The sequence below is a fragment of the Alosa alosa genome, chromosome 2 (genome assembly GCF_017589495.1).
Source record: "Alosa alosa isolate M-15738 ecotype Scorff River chromosome 2, AALO_Geno_1.1, whole genome shotgun sequence".
Lineage (NCBI taxonomy): Eukaryota > Metazoa > Chordata > Actinopteri > Clupeiformes > Clupeidae > Alosa > Alosa alosa.
In genome coordinates this window covers 14,911,715-14,937,944 of record NC_063190.1, presented here as the reverse complement: position 1 = coordinate 14,937,944, position 26,230 = coordinate 14,911,715, and the positions used below count along the sequence as shown (strand labels likewise).

The window sequence follows — 26,230 nt, the reverse complement described above, 5'->3', positions numbered from 1 at the left end:
CATATGACTCTTATTTCCTAGACGACAAAGGCAAGCGTGCTCTCTCATAAACAAATTGCTATCATGAGGAAGCCAAAGTCCAGCTGTTCCCACGGCGATGCCCTCTGACCTGCGAGATTCAGCCCCTGGGAGACCTTTTTGCCCTGTGTTGTCAAGAGTGGGGGACGGAAGGGGGCCTTCTGCCGCCCTAATGCCTCACTCACAGAGTTCATGGCTGCTTCATGCAAAGGATCTTGGGAGATGGGTGTGGCTTGCTGTGCACGTGTGCAGGGGTGGTGCTTTCTTTTTGTTTTTATGGTGCTCAAGGGGAGGGGATTGTGTGTGTGTGTATGAGTGGGAGGGGGGGAGGGGGCGGTGTGTGTGTGCAAAGACTCCTCCCTGATGCTGACGTGTGAGATGGAGGCAAAAACTCAAGCCTGAGAAGGAAGAAAAGGAAACACACAAAAAAACAAGTAAAATGCACTGAGAGGATCACAATGTCATTTTGAAAGAAACAAAAAGAATCAGATGTTTGGTTTGGTCAATTATTGCGGAGCAGGAACTTGCCCGGTACTAAGATGAGTCAGGTCAGATGACAGAATCACACCCCTTTCTACAACATCAGGACAAGCCAAATCACTCACTTCGCCCTCTTCAGTCAAACCACCAGTATGTCCCATTGGCAGAGGAACACACAAACACAGCTGCTTAGATCACTGCTACTTCAGTCTGCCCTCAGCAGACCAGACAGACTCCACTCCCGTTCTGGTCTAGACAATCAGTTGTGAGGAAGAGAGATGAGGACGATGAGGAGGAGACATTAGGCGAGGAATCGCATCCATCTCCCATTATCCCCTATCCCCACCCCAGGCCACATGCTGTGTCTTGCCATGTTGGAGTAAAACACATCACTGAGGTATCATCAATAGGTCAAACAGAGATGAATTAGCAGCGTACACTCACACTTCATTATCATTCAAGGTAACATGGTAACAAGTCATAGTCAGGATTTTGTCTAAACATGTTTGGGATGAGATTGCTAATGTCTTCTCGCCACTCTGAATTTCTAAATTGCTGGGTTACCTGGATTGCTGCATGTGGCGTGTCACTTAAAACAGACCTAAAAACACACAGCACACAAGCTATCGCCCAACAAACAGGAACACAAAATAGCTGAAGTGAAGCTATGTGAGGACATGATTTAGTCATGTCTCCTTAAGACAGCTTTTCGAATGGTCCCTTTCTTCACATTCAAGTGTAGAAACAAGCTTGTATGGATGATGGTGATGCACTGCATTTTTTTAGGTGGTTTAAATGCAACTCTCTCAGTATTACACAAGAGTTCCTATTATGTAGTTATATATTTTTTATAATGTATGACTCAAATTTACATTGTGACTGGAAGCACATTAATGATTATTTGTGCAAGCTGATCGAACACCCTTTTCTTACGGCATTGTCAGGATGTGCCATTTCTATTCCGTGCATGCGTGCGTGCGTGTGCGTGCGTATGTGTGTGCGTGTTTGTTTTGGGGTTTGTGAGATCAGGACATGGATGTTCTCCCTTTCTGCTGTCAAGGAACAAGCCAGGTTAACAAGAGCAGAGACAAATGAGATCAATGTAAACGACAATCACAGAATTTCAGTTGTACACACTTCTACACACGGTGGCACTTTGTAGGCATTCAGGCAAGTCTGTAAACCCTTATATCCACAAACACTCAGAGATGTGCAAACCTTTAACCAGTCCACATACTGAGTGCATCTATGTATTCAGGTTGGAATAAAATAGGCTTTAACATTTTTAAACTGTTGACTAAGCCAACAGATACATTTAGGACCTATTTCCCTTTAATACTGAGCACAGCATCCTTTGCCACTTTGTCACAAAATGGCACTCTTGATTCAGAAGCCTTGGTTGGCCAAACTGTAGAGTTTGAGATCACACTGGCAGAAAGGTGATCAACACATTTTGGGATTTGAATGCCAAGAGTGAAGGAAAGGCATAAGAAAGAAAGACAGAAAGGAAGAAAGAACAAACGAGAAAAAAAAAGAAAAGGAAAGCACTCTGATGGCCCCTGCGTTCACTGCCTCTCTAGTGGCCTGTGTGGTGGGTGAGAGGCTGCCGCCCACGTTTGTAAGCGCCGTTCGCTTCAAAGGACTGGTGCTGCTCTTTGTGGGAAAAAAAGGTTTGGAAAAAAAAAAAAAAAAAAAACATTATAGCAATGAGCAGGAAAAAAAAGAAACACTAAAAGATTCACAGTATGTGCCGTTTGACCCTTTATTATGTGCAATTTAAAAAAGAATGTTTAATTTATACTTTTATGAAATAATGTCTTTTAGGTTTCTGTATATTGACATACTAAGAGCGAGATCCGTGGTAGTATACAACCAATGTACTGTGTGAATTAAATGGAAAGTATTTTTGTATGGAAAAAAGATATCCTCTACATTCCTTTGACAATGGGTGGCACAGTGTAGTGTTTTATTGTTAGTGTTCCAAATTACGCAACCACATGAAGGCTGGCTGTGCATGGGCAGTTCAGTTAGACCCACTCACTCCTAACACCTGCAGATATGTCCCCAGAACATGACTGTAAAACAAATGCTACGGTTTCACCTTGAAGCCTTTTGGGGGTGCAGTTTTCAAAAGCTTTCCACAGGGAGATTGTTGATAGTTGTCATGTGTTAAGAGACTTTTGTTTGCAGTCGATAGCCAGCTGTATTGTGAATAGCAATTCAATTCATATGGCTTGGCTTATTCAAGTCAGACAAATTCCCTTAGCCCAAATGATCCAATCAAGTGATCAACAAAATCATGATATATTCTCCAACGTCAGAAACTTTAACAAGGTGTAAAGCTTATTATATAAATCCATCTGAACAGACATCAATATTTCTCACCGTCAGACACAACTGTATTTCAGACTAGCTGACACATCACAAACATGCAGATGAAAAAGTGCATGTTCTTGCATGTTTTTTGGGTATATATTTTAATCAAGCTTGAAATGGACAGTTTGGACAAGAAAAGCACTCCCAAAACAATATTTGAGCAAAGGTAATGACAGGTCAACCAAACTTGCCTACAGGAGAAATAAGGAACAGTATTCTTTCTGACACTTTCCATCAATCTGTGCTTTTGAATTGTGACGTTTGCTTGTTCTGTCACCCAACTGTATTCTCCAAACTGCAGCGAAGTGAGTCATCTTCAGACTCTTGCTATACAGACTTTTTGCAGCTCTTCACTCTGGCCTTGTGTGTCTAATTAGCAGGACTGTGGATTCAGTTTACTTTTGTGAAATGTATTGTTTTGCTGTCAGCAAAAACTATTTGACACTGGCACCTCAATCCGTAGTCTGCAAAACATCTCAGGTCTGCCCATTGCACCTATTCAGTTGTTGTTCTCTGTCTTTGAATTTACCGATTTCTTGGTTCAAAGAATCATCAGTGAGAGGAAACGTGAGAGCGTTCAATTCCCTTTTAAAAACCTTCAACCACTGAGAGTGTCCAAGTTGTGTCAGTGACAGAAACTTTTCTTTTGAATATGTGTTCTGTGTTGTATCACTGAGTTTAATTTTTAAAAGGTTTCCTCAATTTCCCCAACTTTTTCAACTAATTTCAGTCTTCTGTATAAAGGACATTTTTTTGTGGTGTGCATTTGGTTTGGTATATATATATATATATATATATATATATATATATATATAAATATATAAAGTCCCTCTCTATCTACGCTACTTGTGTTTGTCAGTTGTGATGGCTTTACCATAATACATTCAATGGTACTGATTTCTCTCTCTCTCTTTCTCTATCCCACTCTCTGTATGTCTGTCTTAAATGGCCTCTTTCTGACCTGGTTATTTTATTTGCTCTCTGTATCTGTATTTGCCCCCAGAATATCCTCTGCAGTTCTTGTTTATTTTTGTTTTCTATTTTGAAGGCATTCGGGCTCCGTGATCTCCATCCTCTGCCTCTGTGGTTTAAAGGGTCGATGTCAACCATTGTGTTCAGATGGGGGTTTTAATCAATGCATTCAGCAGTATCAGGGTAGAGGAAGATTAGGAAATACAAGACCTACCCGAATGGCCATTTCTGTTCATTTGAAACAGAAAAAAAAATACATTGAAGATATTGTAATATAGTATGTACAAAAATGTTTAGAATATATAGTTGTTTATTTTATAAAATGTCAAATAGATTGAGATACATTTATATACATTATATGATTCAAAGGTTAAAAAACAGAAGTATTTTGTAACAGAATAATTATTGAAGTGTCTTACTGGGGGAGGTGAAGTCTTTCTTTTCTTCAATACAGCAGTGGGTGTTGCACAGTCAATGATATTGTATGGATTTTCCTCTGTGTATATACATCAAAATAAGCTTTAACATATTGTTAATATTGTTTTAAAAGAAATTAATAAAAAGTTTACATTCTGAAACACCTTGGATATTAATTCTGTGATAGTGATATTAAATTATTTTTATTCAATCTTGATAATGTGGTATATTAAAAAATAAATATTTTGAAAAACAGTTCTCCTCATTGGTGATTTCTTTTGGAATAAATAAGACTAAATCTGACTCATTAGTTAGAAGATATCTGTCAAATGTGCTGTGTGTAAGCTTAGCCTATTTAAAAGTGAAATAAGGTTTTATTGTCCAAGTAGGCTATGTTAAGGAGGGGTCTGCACACTACTTCATCAGGGATCTGTTGATCTGGAGATTGGTCGGTACCATGGAGACATAATCTTCATTAAATCCAGACCTTTTTAAATTCGCTTTCTTTTTTAGCCTACCAATACAAAGGCTATTTCAGTCGCCCTTGTATGAGCACTATATTTGTGTCATGGGGGTAGGTTGCATAAACATTTGTATATTTTAAAGGACAAAAACAGTTTTTTGTTTTTAAATAGTAGTTCAAAGACCGATTGGCCTTTAGAAAATATTGTAAAAAGAAAACACACATCTCGACCAGCAGGCGGAAGCACACAACGTCTTCCTCATCTCAACAAGAGAGAAATCACGAAAAAGAATGACGTATTAAAAGGCGCCATTAGGTGTTTTGAACTACAAGTCTGTGCATATACTTGTACAAAGTACAAACATAAGTGCAGAAACTAAAGCAATGTTGGATTGAAATTGGCGGTATTTTTTTCAAGAAAATAATATTCGTGTCGAGCTAGTAAGCAAATTATCATCACAATACATTTGCAAGTTGGAACTATAACGTTAACATACAAGGCTAAACATAGCCAACTTAGCTTGCTTGCTAATGTTTTTACAACACTGTCCATGGATTCAACAAGCCAAACTCCGTTGAGTGAGGATAACTGTAACGTTGCAACGCAACATTCTGCTCTGTTTTCAGCATTGGAGCAGTTAAAATTGTCAAGTTCGACACGCCAGAAAATTAGCCCTGTTGATGTGGCAGTCATTTCTGTTGAGAGGTATCTAGCTCCAAGTAACGTTAACGCTAAAACCGATAACATTAGTTGCACCGATGTTTATGCTTACGATCTGATTGTGACAGATGGACTCTGGCAGGTAAAATGTAAACTTTCCACAAGTCTACACAACTTGCTGCTTAGAAATATTCTTCGTAGCGGCATTCATGTTCGTATTTTGGAGCTAGTGCTCATTTATGACGAGAGGAGGTTGGGTCAGAGTTTTGTCCGAATAAATAACCTCGAATGCACCTCGGGAGTGTCGGACGTTTTCCTAACTGTCAAAAACCTTGACGCTCTGTCAGTTTGGACAAATAATGATGCCCGAACGCTCTCCATTATTAAAATGGACCTCCCCCTCGATGCTGGTCGGAAACATTATCTTCCGCTTTGGAATAACGAAGATCCGCATGGCACAGTCTGGTCTCCAAACTGTTCGCCAGTTGACGTAGTCTTTGACGGTGAGCTGCTCATTTTCTCCCTGAAGGCGAACAAGCAATTTATAGTTATAGCTCATTTGTTTATTAATAATCTCTTTGGCAGTGTCTAAGATCTGTCTTGTGGCAGATCTGGAGTTCTTCTATGTCAGAGGAAAACCGCCCCGTCCAATACTTGTCAGAGTAATGCACAAATCCCGCTTGAGACACTACGGAAAACCAACCACAAGTATCGACTTCCCATATCAGGTAGGCCTACAACTTTCCATTTATTGTGCCATGAACTGTGCAATGCGTGGAGGGGAGGGATGCATCTGACTATACTTTGTTTAGTGCGTGAAGGGTTTTTGCGTGTCCTGTTTATCCAGCAATCCACACTGATATAATCCTGTACGCTGAAGGAATCTAGGGATTGGGGGGTTTGCTGTAGTGTATAAGCACAGATGCATAGTCACTACACTGTAGTGCAGTTGTCAGTAAGTTATATCTTAAAAGTGATTATATTTGTAATGAAATTATATTTTCTTTCCAGGCCTACTTTGAGGTGGCGGATCAGAGTGGTGTCATCTCCATGGTTCTCTGGAATGAGGTGTGTGTAGAGTGGTACCACAAGCTTAACGTTGGAACAGAGCTCTACCTCAACCGCTACACTCTGAAGCAAGCCTACCAACAGCGCTCCCGGCCTAAAATGAACAACAGCCTCATGTTCTTCAACTCCATTGGTATTGTTTGTTTTTATTTAGTTTTAGTCCCTAAAGAAAGAAATACCCACCGTTTATGTTGCACATTTTCTCATTTCTAGTCCAGCACCTGTTTGAACCTGGATGTGTGCGTTCTTCTTTTTGTACATTTTCTAATACCCACTTGTCTGGTGGTAGCTGAGGGATTCACTAGATTCTGTTCACGTGCAGCAAAAAGTAAAGCATGGTTTGTATATGTGATGGTGTGTCTGTCTGTGTGGTGATGTGTTGCTCTACAGAAATCAGCCTGAACCCAGAATCTGCAGTGATGTCTGTAATCCCTCCACGGAAGGTGCAGCCACAGTGGTGTTTACCTGAGGTCTCCTACCTCTTCCACACCAGGTACACACTACACACTCACAGCCGGTCTCTACTGAACAGCAATTTAGGGGAGATGCAGTGCTAGAGAGGGGTACTTTGTGTTCATGCACCACGCTGTCTGGTTTAAGAAATCTCTCATCTTATCTCGTCTTAAATATCGGACTCAGTTGAAAATTAGGAATATTCTGCTGTGTTTTTGTGTCTTTCCCTCTGATGTGTAGGTCTGAAATTGAGAACTTGTGTAATAACACTGTTGTTGATGTCATTGGCCTGGTGACCTTTGTTGGCCGCACAGAGCGACTCAGGAGCCGTGGAAACGCAGGTATTGCTCTTCATTGGCCATGGTTCTTTGCTGTGGGGACGGAAGAAGACTGATTAATGTAAAATAAGTGACATTAATGTAAAAGAAGTGACATCATTTTTCATTGAATACAATTCTTTTTAGAGGTTATACTGCACACTGAAGCATTTCTAATGTTAGAGGTGCGACTGGACACCAAGTTTCTTAGCGAGTTTCGTTGTCATTTCACCCATGTCTGTGTCAGTTCCTGACAGGTTCTGGACGTATCGATGGGTCCACGCTGTAGATGGAACATCCGAGTCTCCATTTATCCTTGAGATCTTCTCCACCTCCCAGCCAGACATGTTCAACAGCATCCATCCAAGTAAGCCCCCTTTCTCTCTCTGCTTCAGTATTATCAGCTGCACCTTAATGGGTTCTAATGTTAATGCTTAAATGCCTAAATGGGTTCTAATGTTAATGATAAAATATACCAGCGTAAACACATCACACTGTGTTGTTGCTCTCGCTCCCTTTCCCTGACAGTCTTGTCTTATTCTCAGTTTTTCTTGATTGCCCTCCAATTTGACCTTTGTATCTCTCTCTTCCACTCCACCTCTTCTCTAACTCTTTCCATCCCTCTCTCTCTCTCTCTCTCTCTCTCTCTCTCTCTCTCTCTATCCCTCCCTTCCCTCTCAGTGGCTCTGCTGGTGTGTACCCAGATGAGAGTGTGTTGCGAGCAGGGCTCGCATCGCTACTTGACGTCCAGTGCAGAAACCCAGGTCTTCACCACAGGTGAATGGCGACAGTGTGATGCTGTTAACCCAGGGTCATGGAGATCCAGCACTTCTGCTGGACCACCTCCTGGTCTTATATAACACCTACAGTATATCTGCTGTATGTGACATTCACGAATATTAGTGTGTCATGCACCAAACTACACATTATATTCATGTGAGTGCTCCGTGTCGATGATGTTGGTGAGCCTAAATTTAATCTCATCCCATCTGTCTGGTAAAACCTGGTCTAGTTGTGTGGTAGTGACACTCTGTCATTTCCTGACTGCCATGCAATAGGTAGACAACACAGCATTTGGTAATGCAGGGCAGAGTTTGTTTTTAAATCTGTTTCAGTTCACATTGTGAGTCTGTTTTAACCATTCACATTGTCATTGCAGAGCATGGTGTGTGACTACTTATTGATACTAGATCCAGATACAAGTTATGCTTTAATGAGGAATAGTTAGTCTCAGATATATACAGTAGTCTAACACCTAGAAGCAAGACTTGGAATAGCTCAGGTCAAGTAGCCCTGTTTTTTTGCAACCTCTCTATTCAGAGGTGCAGAAGAGTTGATGTACCGGTAGGCATACAGTATGTAGTCCCTTTACAGATTGTACTTTCTTACTGTCCTTAGAGTTCAGTGTACTGTGAACCTTTTCTTTAATACAAAATGTTATTTTCTATTAAACATGCTCTCAGTATCTAATGGTTAATGCTTCGGATTTGAGCAGTATGACACACAAGTGAGAGTGGGGTTGGTAAAGCAAATCTCCACTCATGGAATTCCTCTTGTCTTTGACCACACTTACCAATTGAAAAAAATGCTTAATCAGAAAGATCAGAAGGCTGAGGATGAAGTGTAATCTGTCCAATCTAGGCTATCATAAAAATCAGCCCTACCAGTCCCAGCCCAAGGTGAAGGCCTTTATTCAGTGGGTGAAGACGCAGAAGGACAGAGACATTCTGGCAAAGTGCACAGTCGGAGGCTACTACTGCTGCCCCAGCCCCCAGCCAACCTTTACCCTCAACACTGACCAGAGCTCAGGTGACCAGCCATGAGTTTACCATGCTTTATGTTGACAGTGCTAGAGGCTGTAAACACAAGAAACTAGTGTATTTTGTACAAAAGACCAACTAAATTATCCTTTAGTATTAAAGTAAACATAGTATGGCTGGCTTATTTATATCATTTATAAGACCGGTGTTTGTGTTTGAAAATGAAGTAGTATAGGTGTTTGCTTGTTGTAAATACAAAAATGCTTACTGGAGTACATTCACAGTATATGATGTTAATGTGAGGTGACGCAGTATGATTAAAAATTACATTTTGCAGCTTCCAGTTACACCCTCCTCCATACATGAGGAAAAAATATGTATTTCATGGTTTAATATAAGTCCTCAACAACAACTGTCTTGGTTCAGCAGAGACCAAGATACTTGCTTTAGAGGACCTGAAGAGGGAGTTGGACAGTCTTCAGTATCGTGAGCATAAGAGAGTCATCATTCAGGGTCATATCATGACTGTGAAGTACCATACCTGGCCAGTGAGAACCAGAGAGCTTACCCACAATGCACCACAGCAGAAGCAGCAGGTGAGATAGGTATTCAGCATGGCCATTGGCTCCTGGCCTTAATGTGTTGGGTCAAAAAGAGTTAGTCCACCCAGTTAAGAGTGCTGCACTCGATAATTAATTTGTTAGTTTATTTGTTTTCTTGGTATAATGACCAGTAACAATGTCTTGGTGGGTTTTTTTTTCTGTCAACAAACACAATGTTACAGCAAAGAGTAGAAAATTATCAGAATGTAGTAAGATATCATCTTGAAATATGACAAGAATGATGCAGTGATGTAGTTCATCCCTTCTTTAGGTTGAAGCATCAGTGGTTGTGGCGTCCACCAGTTTGACTCCTCCCAGTGAAGGCCAGGTGGTGGAATCCGAGGGCCGTCAGACGGGTAGAGACACCCCAGAGTCATCTGACAGCAGTGCCGGTGTACCCCGCAAACGCAAAAGAGCACTGCCCCTTAAAAGGTGTGTGTGTGTGTGTGTGTGTGTGTGTCTGAGTGAGCAGTGGTGCAAAAAGGGGATATGCAACATATGCGTCGCATAGGGGAGCTACGCCGGCTATTCTAGTGTGTTTAAAACATACTCAATTAACATTTTTTACACATTTACACAAACCACTAAGGCTACTGTTAAGGCCAACATTATAGCTAGTTGCCCTCTGATCACCTCTAGGGGGCGCCCTGTGAGTGAGTTGTCTGTTGGACAGGCTAGTGTCACTTGACAGAGATACATTCTGGCAAGTAATGTTCAAGATTATCTAGCTCTAATGCCAAGCATTAGACCCGAATCTCTCACCATTTATAAGCACTCGCTGTCATTTGTAATGGCCAAGAATACAAGGATTAGCTAGCCTACTATTTTGCCTCTGTCGAATCAAATTGGTGAGTCTTCAATAATTAGCTTTCCTTAAACTAGTCACATGATATGCCGATTGAAACGCATTCTACTCAGATAGCTACCAGTGGCTACCAGGCTGATAACTCACTTTAAATTGCAAACAGAAATGTAAAGCTAACAACATGTCATTACATGCTTCCATTTTCAAAGCAATAAAGGCTGCTTGTAATAAATTAATATTATGCTATCAATGTGGTCCAAACAAATGAGGCTAGAGTTGGTGGAGCCAGAGCCCTTTTAGAAATTCTCTGGTGGAGCCTTGAGCAAGAGCTGGCAAAAGCAAGAACCGTTTAGACTCAGCGTCTTAAAGTGCACCATTTATCAGTACTTCAAGTTAAACAAATCAGTGTGTGTGTGTGTGTGTGTGTGTGTGTGTGTGTGTGTGTGAGTGAGACAACATTTGACACTGCCTCATACAATCCTGACCGAATAGGTTCAAAAAAAAGAGAGAGAAAAAAAAACATGCACTGTGCAAACTGTCTGTGAGATGTGTGGCACCTACTGCAGCCTGTTTATGATTCATGTCTTTTCTGTTGTGATGTAGAAAGATGAAACGGCACTACATTACCAGGGCTCGTGCGCTCACTCAGAGGTGAGTATGAGGACACATTAGATGTACTCCACTTGTCTGAGTGCATGGAGAACAACTGTTCTATTGTACTGTGTCTGTGTCTGTGTCTGTATCTGTGTTTGGAATTCAGTCTTTATTCTGATATTGACGGACTGTACAGTGATAGTATGTATTATTGCCTTTTCTAATGCTTACCTCACCCAATATGCCAGCTTTATATTAAATTCTGGAAGACCTAGCCAGAGAATCATGCTGCTCTGTAGTGTTCATTCAGTGTGCACTCCAGTGTTGAGGAGTCCTCACCTTTTCTCTTTGTATCCTTCTAATATGTGCCATATGTAGAGAAAACCCCATGAATTTGTTGTTAGATGATGAAGATGAAAGTGAGGAGGAAGAAGGAGCGCCTGAGCCGCAGGACCAGTCGTCAGAGCAAGCCAGTCAGTCAGCAGCCACAGGTGGGGGTGCTGTCCAGTGTTCTGAAAACAGATTCTCCATAATTCTGGTCTATAATATATAATGTTTGGCATATTATTAAACACATTTGTGCTTTGTGTTTCTGCTTGTCCTGTCTCCTTTATTTGCAGTGGATAGTTCTTCAGGGACTAACAACCACGGTAGCACAGAGCACAGATCTGTTCACTCCCCAGATACATTCTGGCAGAGCAGCCTGATCCCTGCGTCCGTTCTGGAGGCCATTGAGCACGTGCGGGCCGCTGGTGATCTGCACCGGGAGAGTGTGGCCGAGTGCTTCTGCTTCGACGACCAGGAGCTGCACCTGCGCCAGATCAACCTGCACCCATCGCGCTGGAGTCCAGAGCTGTACCCCCCACAGCACAAAGCCCACCCGCCCGCCGCCTGCCACGGATACTACACACTCACCATCCTCGGTAAGGTGCCTCTTAGACTACACCAAACCAGCGTGAAAGGGATAATGTATTGTCCACCAGTCATTGTCGGAAAATAAGGAACTGAAGGGACTTCAGACTTTTTCCAATAATGACCAGCAGGCAATACATTATCCCACTTATTATACGGCTATTTTTCAAAGCGAGAAAAGAAACTTCACATGATGTGTCTTAAAATAAATGTAAGTTATAGTCTCAGATGTTGCATAGCAATGTACTGGCTGACTTTCACTTTAAATGAAGTTCCATTGCGATTAGTGAATGAACTGATATGTCAGTGTCAATGTCAATTTATTTATCAATTTATTTATCCCGAACCGCTTAATGTGTCACTTAATATCCATTTCTATACAAACCAAGACGGCGGATTCCTAAAGAAACGCAAGCACCCACACCATAGGTGTATCTAAATTAGCTATGTACCAAAATGACATTTTACCGCGACTCGAATAGCTGTAAATAGACACACAACCGCTTGGAGCTCCAGTGGAATTTTAATTTCATGACGAAATTCTCGGTCTAACCGCCATGTGCCGTTGAAACGGCGTAAATAGACGACCCATCAGGCCAGCACTATAACTCCGAGTGTGGTATACAAAATCGGATCTTTCAGGCAGTAAATGCTCCCGTTAAGAACCAAACCAGATTTTGTTCAAATCTACACACCTATGGCTACTGAAAAATGTAAGGTTCATTTACCGGTAGCAAATGTTATTTTGAAGTGTTAAAAAACATTGTTGTTTTAGAATCTCCGAACAAAAGTGGTGATAATTGGGGGTGTTGCGATATATAGCAAATTATATAAAAGATATAAAAGACTCAAACCAGAAACACAAAACCTGTTGCCATTGGCTGCGGCCATTATACAGAATTATTGGATTTCCGAACATTGGGAGGTTTGTTCTGAAGAGCCGTAAAATAAACTTGATTATTGCACACCTGCCTATTGCTACTACACCCTCACCATGCTCTGTAGCAGACATGGCTGTGGGCCCACACCAACTTAGTGCTAACGTTTATGACAGGCACACCAGTGGCCCTAAAGAGTTATTATGAATCGTGAAGGAAGATTTATAATAACTCTTCAGGGTTCGATACTGCTCCTTAAATCTGTGTTGTCCAGACATTCACTGTTTGTTTTTTTTCCGTAGCTGAATTTTTTTTGTGCCTTTGAGTTTGACCTCCCGTGTTGTCTGTGGGTTTCAGGGCTGAATCAGCAGGTGGCAGTAGATGCTCTGTTTCTGCCCGTTTGGTCCTCAAAAGACCCTCGGGCAGCCAGCATGTCATGGAGTTGCCATGACAACAGCTTCCTGTCATGCCTCATGTCAGGTCACCTCTGCCCTCCTCCCAACGCTGCTGATCCTACGGACACCCCGTGCCCCACCCCAGGTAAGGGCAGGGCTGTGTGTGTGCGTGTAGTTGCACTTGATGTGTTCATCAAATGCCTTTGTCTAAACATGTATTTTAACTTTTAGTGTATGCCATGTCATGTTGGTGGTGGCAGCTGTTATTCATTAAGTTTATTGATGATAATATTGATGCTTATTTTGTGGACGTTGATGATGTTGGTTTTGTTAAAAGTAGGGATGGTAACGGTAAACCACGATAAAAATTCCCCACGATAATATTTACCGTTTTGATCTAAATTACCGCGGTGGATTACCACAGTGCGAAAAACGTGTGTGGAATTCTTTTCAGCATCATCCGAGTCCCCCAAAGTAGGCGCACAGACAAAGCATGCAACGTGGCCTTGTTATGTGTTTGAAATCAGGTGCCACTGCTATGTGTGGCATTGCGGGGATTTTGCCATTGACTGTATTAGAGGGAACATCCCTTAGCAAAAGTAGGTCACACAGATTCGTTGATTGAAAGGCAGAGACGTGGTTTTCCATTACCAAAATATATTTATTTTTGTTAAATAACAGATACAATGACAACATGTACACGGACACACAGAAGTCAAGACACTAGACATTAGGCTGTGACTTGGCAGGTAACTCCGTGCTAACGGGTGCTGTAAGCAATCCAAAGTGCTCCACACCAATACGACCAAAATGGATATGTTAAGTACTACACAGCACACAAGGAGGGGACCACTAAAGGGAGAAAACAGCCCAACACACACACACACACACACACACACACACAAAATAACAAATACAAGTTATTAGCGGCTGACCATTTTCATACGATTCTTTCGCATTGCTTAAGGCAATTTGTGCTGTATATACCAAAATGTAGTTTATTATCAAAATAAAATGGTTGCTGGCATAAGTCACATTATCGCAGATTATTGAAGTATTATTTTGATGTGTTTAAATGGAAGTCAGTGGGATCCATAAATCTTACGATAGCGTTGACCATAGAATATTTCTCTGGATAGCGTGACAGCGGTCCGACCAGGAGGAAATTAAACATTACGCACATTACGCTTTTGTTGACATAATTCATGAACAATTTTGTTCAGAGCTGAAAATGCAACTGTATTTGACAGAGGACAGATGTAGGTTGCTAGTGACAAAATATAGCTTTCAATGTAGCACGATCTCTTTGTAAATTAACTTGAATTAAAATGTGTTTAAATCGTCCTGGCTCTCCCTTATGGTAGGCTAGTTGTGAGCAACAGGCACGCACAAGATACAGCTTCAATCAAAGGAGTTGCAGCTTTATTTACAGACCAAAAACTCACTAACTTTACCTCAGTCGCCAGCCCATCTAACTTCTAGCCTATTAGTAAAAAAAAGGGAGCCTTTTGCTCTTAAAGGAGCCACACACCACTTTTATGACAAGACACTATGCTATTCTGTTGCCTCAGTGTTGTTGCTATTACGCATACAGAATTGGCCAATTATCAGCTCTGTCCATCATTGGTGGTAGGCTTAGAAACATTTTCAGCACATTTGAAAAATACAGCGATAACCGTGATAATTTTGGTCACTGTAATCATCATGTTAAATTTTCATACCGTTACATCTCTAGTTAGTGAAACTAATTTGTTAAAATATTGATAATGTTGATTTTCATAATGATAATGTTTGTGAACTTGTGGATGTCAATGGCGTCTCTGTGTGATTGGTCCCTTCCTGTGCAGAGGAGGTGATGAGCTCAGCGGCTTCGCTTGAACAGGAGCATGTGGTGTGTATGCTGGACCTCTGTCTCCTAGGAGACGGGAAAACAGAGGTGATATGCTCAAAGGTCTACAGAATGAGTGACATAATCACCCCACAGACCAACAGTGCCCAGTAGAACACACTTTAATTTTTATTTGGTCTATGAAGACTTGTGAATTAATCATGTAGCCTACATCTGTATATTACAGCGCAATTTTTTTTAACTTAATATTGAAGATTGTATATATGTGTGCCATTCTGTTGGAATTTTATATGTAAAAATATATATTTTTTGAGTGTGAGAAATTCTTATAAAAATGTTAATTTAATAGTTATGATTGGAGGTTATGCTTAATGTTCAAGTTGGTATAATACCCTGAGTTAAAAGGAAATAGCATTGCTCAATAAGTTAATTTTCAGTAGTCAATAAGGGCAGTTTAGGCATGTCTATCAGGTGTGTTGGTATTAGACTTGAAAATGCAAAGGATTATGGATCTGTACTGTTTAATAATTAAATAAATTGATGCACAAGCTGTATTATGGGGTTCTTATACAATGTCCATCAGTCTGCATTCAATACATTTCTTATACTCAAAGTGGTTGGAACTTGGCTTCTTGCTTTAGGATTTTAGCCAGTGTGTGTAACTCTTGTAGTTGGACTTGTCTTCTAGCACCTCAGTCCAAAAGTCATCTTGCATAGCTTTCTTATAATGCAGTGCGACCTCTGTGCCAGCAGGGGGTGGGGTGGGGTGGGGGTCAACTGTCTCATTTAGCAGCCACCAGAGACTAGCTGTGGAGTCATGCCAGTGTGTCAGAAGTGACTGCTGCCATCCTATTCCAAAAGCTTTTCTTCGATGAGCTGGAAGCTGTCAGTTTTTGTTTTCCTGTGGACCCCAACTCAGCAAAATGGAACGCCTAATCTGTGGCTAACCTAGCTAAATCTGCCACCAGCCAAATATTTGTCACCCTCAGTTCTTATTCTGCCGCTCTAACTGCCCACCCATGCGTTTAGAATGTGTTTGCCCAGCAGGCTTGGAGAAATCCTGCTCTCAAAGTATTTCATTACTTTTAAATGAAATATAAAGTCATTTTAGTTTTGTCATTATCGAGGCAGACTGGATTAGGCCCACAGTCACTTTTTGTCTTCTGTGACCGATACACTTAATCCCTCCAGCTCCAGATGTGGCTTCTCCAGATATTTCTGACAAGGGAGGCAGGATGAAGCAATACCAAGGGAGGATTTACAACATGATCTGGCAACATTTTATCTGATCACTCATCTTCACAGTTGTCCCCGTGATCAGTGTTGGTCCTCACATACTGTAGTCCCACCCTGAGTTCTTTTGCAGTAGGCTAATGCTCTCTGACCATTTGTGAAGATATACACAGTCGCTCGATCACTCACTCACCCTCTATTCCTTTTAGCTACACACACACAGAGAGAGACATGCCAATTAAAATGAGCAGAGAGCACAAGGGCACGCTGACTTTAGACAGAACAGATGCTATACTATGTTAGAGGGTTTAACATAAGTACACCCGCATTGTTGGCCTGCTGTGATGATCCGTGTAATGTGCCAAAGAGTTAACCCTCATTAGACCTCAAATGAGGAAGTCCTGATCAATGCAACAGTCTCTTGGGACCAATAGATTTTTCCTTTCAGCCCAACTGAAGCCAGTAAAGCTTAACAAGACCAAATGTGCTTTAGTCTGATGGCTAGACAGAGCGTTGTAAATGCTGCCTCATTGAATTGAATGTGTGGCCTGTGTATAAATGCCAGTTGGTGATGAATTGAAAAGGGCTCTGTTTCTAAAAAGTCGTGTTTTCGATCGGAGGTCTGAACGGAATTGAAGTTGCTAAGGTGCCTAAACAATCTTGGCAGAGATTTTAAGGTTGTCAGGTTAGACAAAGTTTGAGTGTTACCAGTTTCAGTTATGAGCTGTGAATCCTCATTGAATGTACAGTACAGCTCCTTTTCTCCATTGGCTAAGTCCTTTATTATGGCTATTTACAGTACACTCTTAAAACAAATGTGTTGAAAACAACACAACTTGTGTTGCTTTTAACACATCTCTGTCCAGATAGGGACAACACAGTTTGTGTTTTCTTTTTTTATTTGTTACACAATATGTGTTCAAAATAACACAACTTGTAGAGACAACACATTCGTTTTAAGAGTGCACTGTCTGTCTATGTATTGAATTTCTTTAGTCCTCAATGAAACCAAAATAGTTCTGAAGGTGGTTGCAATTTTACATCCCACTTCTAAGTGGTCATAGCAACACCATTCAAGCACCTCAACCCATTTTCTTCTACTCTCCCCTTTCTGAATTGATTTCCGACAGCGCTGATCAATCACTAAATACCTGTAGAGACCAAGAGAAGAGGGAGAGACGTCACTGCTGTGCCAATAAGTGTCTATTGTGCAGCACTGCTTATCTCTCTCCCTTAAGGGATGTTAATTACCTTTTTCTCTCTCTCCTATCTGATCTGTAGTCTTTTCTCCACTCTTTCACCCTTGCCATCTGTCTTTCTGTCACCACCTACTGTCCATCTGCCTGCACACCTGCATGGTGTTATCTTTGGGCTTCTCCCCAGGTGTATATGTCTGGAGATAGAAATAAATCAGTGTCCACTGGCTCTCCCTGGGGTGCAGGGAAACACGTCATTTTGGGTTCTCTCTCTCTCTCACACACATACTCCTTGTTTGATCTCTCTTGCTTGGCTTGCTCTCTCTCTCTCTCTCTCTCTCTCGATCAGCTTTTCTCTCCCTCTGTTGCTATCTCTTTCTCCCTTTCTTATGTGCAGATCTGGCTTTTCACCTACAGGTTTTTGCCAGAAGGTCTAAGAGGTATTCACACATGTTCAACTGAAAACACCTCAGCCTCACCTTTACATGCATGACCAGTTCAAGCATGACTTCAACTATTAATGTGGGACAGCATATACAGTGTATGTAATATGCATGCATAGTGGTGAGTGGTGATTCCTACGCTATGACCCTGACTCCTCATTATGTAACCATGATTCTATGTCTGAGAATGACTGAACATGACAAAAAGAGACATTTCCGAGCACACATTTCTCTTTTTCAGAGCACACATACAGCCATGTGAACGGAAGTCATACTAAGGGGAGACTGAGAGACAACCCCTCATCATAAAAAAAGACAGTGAGCAAGGCAGGTGAGAGATTTTCTAAGATACATGGCATGGCTCTCTTAAAATGTCATGTCCTATATTTGAGGGCCTTCTCAAAGTAATCTTTCATGGTATTTTGTCACCTGAATTGGAGGATGGACTAAAAACACAGATGTGAATTGTTTCCCTTTACAAATTGATTCACACACCATAATCCTGCTTTCTCCTATACTTCAACCTCTCGCTGTCTGTCCTAAAGTAACTACAGTCATTGGGCTTAAACAGCTTGTGTTCAAAGTGTTGCTCATAGATTCTGATCTACATTGTGCACTTACAGGTTAGCAACACATTTTAAACTGAGGACAAGCTGTGTAGGGGGTCTTAAATAAGATAAAGACTTGAATTACTCCTGGTGCTTTTTTCATAGGAATCGTTTAGAATGCCCGTCCATTAATCAAATTAGCAGCATGAGAAAGCAGTATGACTTGGCTGCATCTTTTGTGGAGTCTGGCTGGCAATATGGCTCAGAATGGCTTTGGGGGGAGATTCATAAAGTCACTGTTTTAGAGGGGTTAGTTCTGGTGACCTTGAGGCAAGGACAACGCCAACCTTGCTGTGCCCAGGATTATAAGATTACTACCCTCACTCCCCTCACGGACGGGCACGAGAGGATTACCATCCCACGGGTTCCTTGCGCTGCCATGACAAAACTGGGTTTCATCCTCACAGCCAGTAAGACCTTGAGAGGACCCAGAGATCATGTTAAAACACTAGTCAGTCAGCTTGGGATTGGTGTCTCCATTCTAGAAAAACATGGACTTCATGGAATATCGTCATATTATTTTTCATATTTCTCCTACTCTTAACTATTTTTCACTTTACTTTACTATCACATAAGTCAAATTCCTGTGTACATTTGTTGAGTAAAGTGAAAATCCAGCATTGACATTCTTAACTTTATCTATTAAATGTCTTGATATCTTTATATGACTTTATGAGCTTGGCACAACGTCACACTGGTGACAGGCTTGACCGACATCTGATGAAATAGTACAGACTCTCTGTGAGGACTAATTAGCTTCCCAAGATGTGGTTGCTGTCATGAACATCAAAGGCTGTCTCCAATCTACTGTGATGGATAGGGTGGGAAAATAGACTAATTTATACAAAGATAGAGAAAATAACTACTTCAGTTGTTCAGTTTTTAACAAAAGGCTTGCCTTGGTTTTCGAGGCTTTCTAATTCATGGTTTGCTTCTCAAAATCCTTCGAAATAACACTGTTTCTCTGTAAGAGGTCATTAGCATATATTTGATGTTTCACTGTGACAGAATCCCACTTGGATGTTGTGTTCACTTCCATAGATGTAGAATGCCTGTCTCGCAAAGTCTCAACTTTGTTTTTTTCACTTCATCTTTGCAGTGGTAGGAATCTTGTTTTTTATTAATTACAAATGGAAAGAATAGTGCCACTGCTGTCACTTAATGGTCCTAGAGAGAAAGAGAGGAAGCAAGAGAAAAAAAGAGAACTGAAGAAAAAATGAGACAGAGAAACAAATGGAGGTAGTGAGAGAGATAGGAGAGTGAGTTCCCTTGGTTACACAGACATTCATTTCATTGTATGTGCCTTCTTATTTTTACTTTTTATATTGTTTACTTGAATGTTATGTTTGTCTGTGGACCTAATTGGTAAAATATGTCTTGTCTCCACCGTGGGATAGTGGGAAACGTAATTTCGATCTCTTTGTATGTCTTGACATGTGAAGAAATTGACAATAAAGCTGACTTTGACTTTGATCATCAGAAAGCTTATTTCTGTACATTGGTATGCACAAACTCACTCAGGTGCAGCCTCTCACCCTGATGGGCATTTAATCAAAGCTGCTTTGAGTGATATCGGAGGTGTGGCACTTGGTCATTCACTATGCTACTGCTGCCACTTCAACTTCAACACTTCAATCCTGAACCTCCTGGAATATTTTTAGTGTGGGTAAAGTGTGTGTGTGTGGGTGGATGGTCATCACATTCCCAGTTGCACTGCAATAAAGCACAGGCTACAATTTAGCAGGTAAAAGTCCTGCCCAGTATCCCAATAATCGATTATTAATCTGACATTTTATTCCACTGCAGAGACATACCAGGGCAGACCACTAATCCTGTGAACATTACTCTAAATGATGCTGCCACGAAGATGACCCTGTGGCCTTTCATTAACACTTGTAAAACATCAGATCCTCACATAACGATAACCTCTGGATCAGCTGGAGACTTGTACTGCTTGATTGCTTAGTCTAGAACGAGAAGAGGCCCTGGAGCACTGTGTGTTGACACGGCAACAGGCTTGCTCACCCATCAGACTCCTTTTAAATAGAGATGGAGCCATTTCTCAAGGTCACTGCAGAGTGCCTCTATCAACAATACTCAGGCTCAGAGGGGAGGCACACAAGGCATTCACTGTTTATTGATTGAGTTCATTCTTAACGATGCTGCAAAGCTGCCGTTGGGAAGTCAGCCTGTGTCCCTCTCTCACTTCCACTCTCCCATTCTTGCAATCGGAGGACCATGCTGACTTTATAATGACACCCTGTGATTGCTGCACCAGCAGTTCAAAACAACATTCACCAACACAGAGGACAGTTGGCACTATATCTACTAGCTGCCCTACTGCTCGTGTCGGCCTGGTCTGCACAGCCACCAATGACTCACCATCATTCCGAAGCAGATCCACTGCAAGCATGCACTTCCCAGAAGTGTCCTTGAACACTTACCGTCATTCAGTGATGGCAAGACTAACAATGGTGGCAATACTATGAACATGCTCTCTAGCGATTACCATTATATAGTAGTTGCTTAACGATGCTTTTGGAAGACACGTGTTTCCCACGTGTGTGATTTCATAGGCTCTTGCCTGGTTGCCATGGAGTTGTTCCTGTGTGTAATGCTTCCTTTGGTGTCCTCCCTGAGTAAGACATGAGAGGAGATGCACTGGTTGCCCTTCAGTAGACTTGGGCACTGTGAGAAGGTTTTAGATGGTCATTATGACCGCTGAGCAGCGAAGCAGCGGTCATATAGGTTTAGTCAGAGGTTTTTTTTCCGCATGACTAATTTTCCGTCAAGGATTCCTGGGACACTGAAAGACCGGGTGCACAACACTTGGTGGGCATGTAGCCCCACAAGCGTAGCATGGAACCAATGTATTTAGTTTTGATCCGTCCCCCAAAAGGAGGGTAGGGAGGACTCCCGAAAGGAGGGTAGGGCGGACAGTTTTCTGTGAATATCTCGAGAATTGTAGGGCCTAGGGGGACCACCACTCATTTCATGTATAGCGCCACCTAGTTAAAAATGAAAAAGCAAAAATTAGATGTTGTAATCGCAGGTAACTCCAGAGCCGGACAGTAACGGAGTACATTTACTTGAGTACAGTACTTGTACAATTTTGAGGGATCTGTACTTTACTCGAGTATTATTTTTGGGGAGTACTCATGACTTTACTCAAGTACATTTGAGAGGCAAATATTGTACTCTTTACTCCACTACATTTCTATCCATAACCGTGAGTACCTCATTCATTTTACATTCTCCAAGGTATTAACAGTAACATTTTTCATAACTCCATGTAGGACGTTTCTCTAAATGTAAGCACTGTGGCAGTAGTAATGCAATATTTAGAAAATGTAGGCTACTCTTGTACTCTTGATACTCAAGTACTTTTAAAAACAAGTACTTCAGTACTTTTACTTAAGTAGCTATCTGACTGTTGTACTTTTACTTGTACTTGCGTAAAATTTAGCAAAGGGTATCTGTACTTTTACTCAAGTAAGGAAGCTGTGTACTCTGTCAGCCTCTGGGTAACTCTGACTTGACACGGTCAAAACTGCACAACATTTGGAAGTGTAGGATCATTATGACACCCTCTGAATGCATGCCAAGTTTCGTGGACTTCCGCTCATGGGGTGCCATACAATAAATTAATTTATGTGTACATTTAGTGACTGTACACCAACAGAGTTTTTTGTGAATATCTTGAGAACCATAGGGCCTAGGACAGGTGTCTCAAACTCAAATGAGCTGGGGGCCACTTCTGCCAATGTCATCTGATTGGAGGGCCACGTCAGTGTTAAAGAATAATACAAAAAAACAACGGCTATTTCCTAAAAAAAGCAAAGTTTTTTTCAAATACTGTATTTTCAAACACAAAACTACAAACAGAAAGTGCAAGTCTTTTTATCTATTTTTAGACACCTGTGCTAGCAACCTTAGCTTATAAATAAAATAATGATAAAATAAATATTAATGCAAATTATAAAAACAAACAAAAAAGCATAAAAACAGGTAGGACTATGTATGTGTTTCACACCAAATAAACATATTTTCCTCTCATAACTTTTTTAAACCTGGCAAACTAGGCGTCAGGTTTAAGAAAGCAACACCATTGGATTTTTATATCAAAATTTCAAAAGGCCATGGCTTGAAAGTGGTCAGAGATAAAGTCCTACTGTAAATGTAAAAATCTTTGAGTATAAACAAAAGTTTATGAAGGGGGTAAATTTACCCATCTAATTTGCCACCGGATGGCAAGCACCTCAAATTATGCACCTTTCAGTAAATACTGGATGAACATATTTGAGCAGGTTTACTTTCTTTTTTGTCATATTACCCACATAACAAATAGAACAGGAAAAAACCTAAGATGTATACCAACAATAGTAAGCTATTACTAGCCTATAACCACAAGGCCTACAATAAAGTATCCTGGTCAAATCAGTTCTTATCGCGGGTGACTTTGTAGTTCTTCAGAGCCCTATTTCTACTAGCCCTGCTGTCTGTACCACGTCCATTACGGACACTATCATCACGATTACCACTGCAACCTCCAAGCTATGTTGGGCAGAGGGTCGAAATAAGCATGGTAAGCAACGCAAAGACGCATCTCCATTCACAGACGCACCGTGACTATCACTGTCAATAGACGATCGATCATAATCTCCATTAGGATAATTCTCCTTCAGAATCAGAATAGGTGAATAACATAGCCTACCTAAGACTTCATCACACGTGAACGTTTTTCAACATTTGGTGTAGCCTAGGCCTATTTCTGCTTCACTTTGTGCAAAACTATGGCCTGCATCTCTTCCGCGTCATTACAAATGCACGTCTTCGTGTTTCTCGCATGAGGCTAATACAAGTATTTCCTGAAAACTTTGTGCAGCGATTTTGGGTTTGAATCAAGCTCTGGATGTCTAGCAAATAGTGGAGGAGAGTACACATGGGATTTGTCACCATACTTGGATCTATCGTCTGTTTTAATCAGTATCGCTGTTTGTCGCAATTAAAAATACCCTCAAGGGCCATTACATTATTATTTTTGCTGGATTTGGCCCGCGGGCCGGGAGTTTGAGACCCCTGGCCTAGGATGACCAATTGTTTGCATATGTTTGCCTCCAGGGGCCATGTTAACCCATTCCATATGCACACATGTGCATAAACAGACACATACGCACACACATACATTCACAGTAATCATACGTATGACACATACTGTACACACACAGTAGACATATGTACGCATGCATGCACATGCACACACACAGGCACACACACAAGCACACACACACATAAACATAAACACGTACACGTACACGTACACGCCCACATGTACACAATTCAAGAATTTCTCAGAATTATGAACAGACAAGATGGGGGTGGGGTTGTATAAAATATATTATACATGTGAAATCTATGAACTAATCATGTTTTGGTACTTGTTGTCTAGCAGATACCAGTGAGAATTGAGTGTGCACAATTCAGCGAGACAGTTAGAATCATATATGATCACCTTTTGTTTTTAGAAAGCAGCCAGACCAGTAGATACCCTGACTTTGCTGAATTACTGAAGCATCAGGACGGAGACTTGCAGTCCCAATGGCAAGGAAGAATGGTTACAAGCGGTCATTCATTCCATCAGCTGTGACCATCCTTAACAAAGAACTGCCCATAGTCAGATAAATGTATGCAGTTAGGCACTTTATTTATGTTTTTCTCATTATTATTTATATCTTTTAACTCTTCTCTGGAGCAAACTGGACTGATTTCATAGTTTTTACCTATATATTATGTTTATCTATTTATTGTGCATAGTGTTGTCTGTGATGTGTGTGTGCTTCTTGTATGTCTTTATGCATACTCACGTCAAATGCAGCAGAATAATACACTAGCTCTCTTTAATAACCAAAGAACTGGGTTTATTTGGACATAAAAATAGTGAATGTTGACAAAATTGGCAAAAAATTACTCATGCTTTGATTATTCTTTGAGGTTAGACACCCTCTCAGCCTGTTTGCTTAATTAAATTGCAGAAGTCTGTAATGAGTGTTCGTGAGATGAGTTTTTTTAGGAGTTGTGGCATTAAACGGAGAATAACAATGTAGCAGGCAGAACACAGAAAAAAGAGACTTGGCAACAAAGTCTGTCTATAACATGGACTAAACGCTCCCACATGCACATAGTTGTAATGTAAAGTTTACTGAAGGGATGGTGAGCTGAGCTGTTTGGTGTTTGTTTATATAGTATATAATGCAAATCTTTGGACAAATCCTAAGCTGCAGCGCAGCGGCAGACCAGTTGTTGCGTGCGCAAACCATTGAAAATTATGTGTTTCCTAGCGCAGCGTTGCTGTTGTAATGTGAAACCCGCTTCAAGGCTGATTTATGCTTCTGCGTCGACTCCATGCCGTCGCCCCTACAGCGTCGTGACCCTTTCGGAGTTCTGTCAGGGTTGCTTTGCATCGCGGTCCATTTCACCGCCATAATGCTAGGGGGTGTGTGGCCTGTGTCTGCGTCGCTCACCACCCAAACGGTAGTCAGAATGGCAAACCCCATAGACTGTCATGCTGAAACATTAATCTTATTTGTTTGACCTTTTCTTGCTTAGATTTTGTAAAAAGTATTAAGAAATAGACACAGTAAAATCCAATGACCTAGTTACTGTAACCAGAAAAGAAGTCAGAGGTTATGGTTAGGTTAAAGCAACACCAAAGAACTTTCCCTCTGTCGCATGCATGCTATTTGTTTATCCAGCACCGGCTTTCAAATAACGATGTCCACAGACAAGGTAGAATATGTTGCACGATTTATGAAAGTACGATGTATTGCGACATCAGATGCAAGTCAAATTTGTAGTTTCTTATGTCTCATTCCATTGAACTACAGATCTGCTACCCGATCTGGCAAACTTACATAGTGCGGTTATAGCCGATAGAGGGCTGCAAAGCGAATGCAGAAGTGCTGTTCACCCTATTACAAGTTGATGAACGACTGAAACGATTTTGGAAACATTATTTTAAGGTACAAAAACTCTTTGGTGTTGCTTTATGTAGGCAAAAGTTTGAACTAGCCAACTAGCTCCGCTGGTGGGAAAACGCATGGGACTCATGTTGTAGCGCTATCCTATTGCGTAGAGGGAATTTGAAAGACAACCGATTACCCCGCCCCTCAGACTGAGCACTGCGAACGGTAAGTCCCCAGACCCTACATTTTAATGTGGGTCTGGCTCATCAGGCTACATGGCATCAACACCCCTTTTCTGGAACGCCCAAAAAACGGAGGATAAAATAATGATGACCAGTTTAATTAACTCCAAAATTCCTGTCTCCACTTTCCCGTTTTCAGAAATAATTTTTACCTGACCTATGTTTCCAGACTAATCTCTGATTTTGGTTTACAGAGTTTTATGCATGTTGAAGACTCAAAATGTAAAAATTAAACATTAGCTTAAATTGTATCTGTACGTTCAAACAAATGTATAACAAAACCATCTGTCCCCTTTTAAAATTCAGAAAGCTGGTAGGATATCGTATGTCAGTTAAAAATACTGTATCGGCATTTATCTGTCTCTCTTCAATAGCCTAGAAGTCTGAACTTAAATGTTGCTCAGTGGCTTCGTTGTCTTGTCGATACAGCGCGAGAAAAATGTTCCCAGAAAATGCCATGTGAATACCATCTGAACAGAATGAACCTATTGGATACACCTAACGTGCATCACTGTGGAAGGTAGAC

At 41.1% G+C, this 26,230-nt stretch overlaps 1 protein-coding gene across 3 annotated transcripts; it reads left to right on the top strand.

Annotated features, from left to right (window-relative positions):
* Positions 1-5,041: 5,041 nt before the first annotated feature.
* On the top strand, positions 5,042-15,366 carry radx (RPA1 related single stranded DNA binding protein). Of its 3 annotated transcripts, none has more exons than XM_048227942.1 (15): positions 5,042-5,890; positions 5,973-6,115; positions 6,399-6,588; positions 6,846-6,948; positions 7,149-7,249; positions 7,473-7,592; positions 7,907-8,002; positions 8,867-9,034; positions 9,415-9,581; positions 9,859-10,019; positions 10,996-11,043; positions 11,365-11,477; positions 11,607-11,909; positions 13,134-13,316; positions 15,019-15,366. In XM_048227942.1, the coding sequence occupies exons 1-15, from the start codon at positions 5,278-5,280 to the stop codon at positions 15,171-15,173; spliced, it is 2,664 nt and encodes an 887-aa protein (XP_048083899.1). In that variant the 5' UTR covers positions 5,042-5,277; the 3' UTR covers positions 15,174-15,366. The 3 variants fall into 3 exon arrangements, with proteins under 3 accessions (XP_048083899.1, XP_048083890.1, XP_048083906.1); XM_048227933.1 differs by having other exon boundaries at positions 9,412-9,581; XM_048227949.1 differs by lacking the exon at positions 15,019-15,366 and adding an exon at positions 13,853-14,439 and having other exon boundaries at positions 9,412-9,581.
* Positions 15,367-26,230: the final 10,864 nt, after the last annotated feature.

Bases quoted from the DNA above. Each gene is read 5' to 3' on its own strand.
- radx (XM_048227933.1), top strand. From the start codon at position 5,278: ATGGATTCAACAAGCCAAACTCCGTTGAGTGAGGATAACTGTAACGTT. The intron at 6,589-6,845 runs GTATTGTTTGTT...GTTGCTCTACAG, and splicing joins CATGTTCTTCAACTCCATTG to AAATCAGCCTGAACCCAGAA. The intron at 8,003-8,866 runs GTGAATGGCGAC...TGTCCAATCTAG, and splicing joins AACCCAGGTCTTCACCACAG to GCTATCATAAAAATCAGCCC.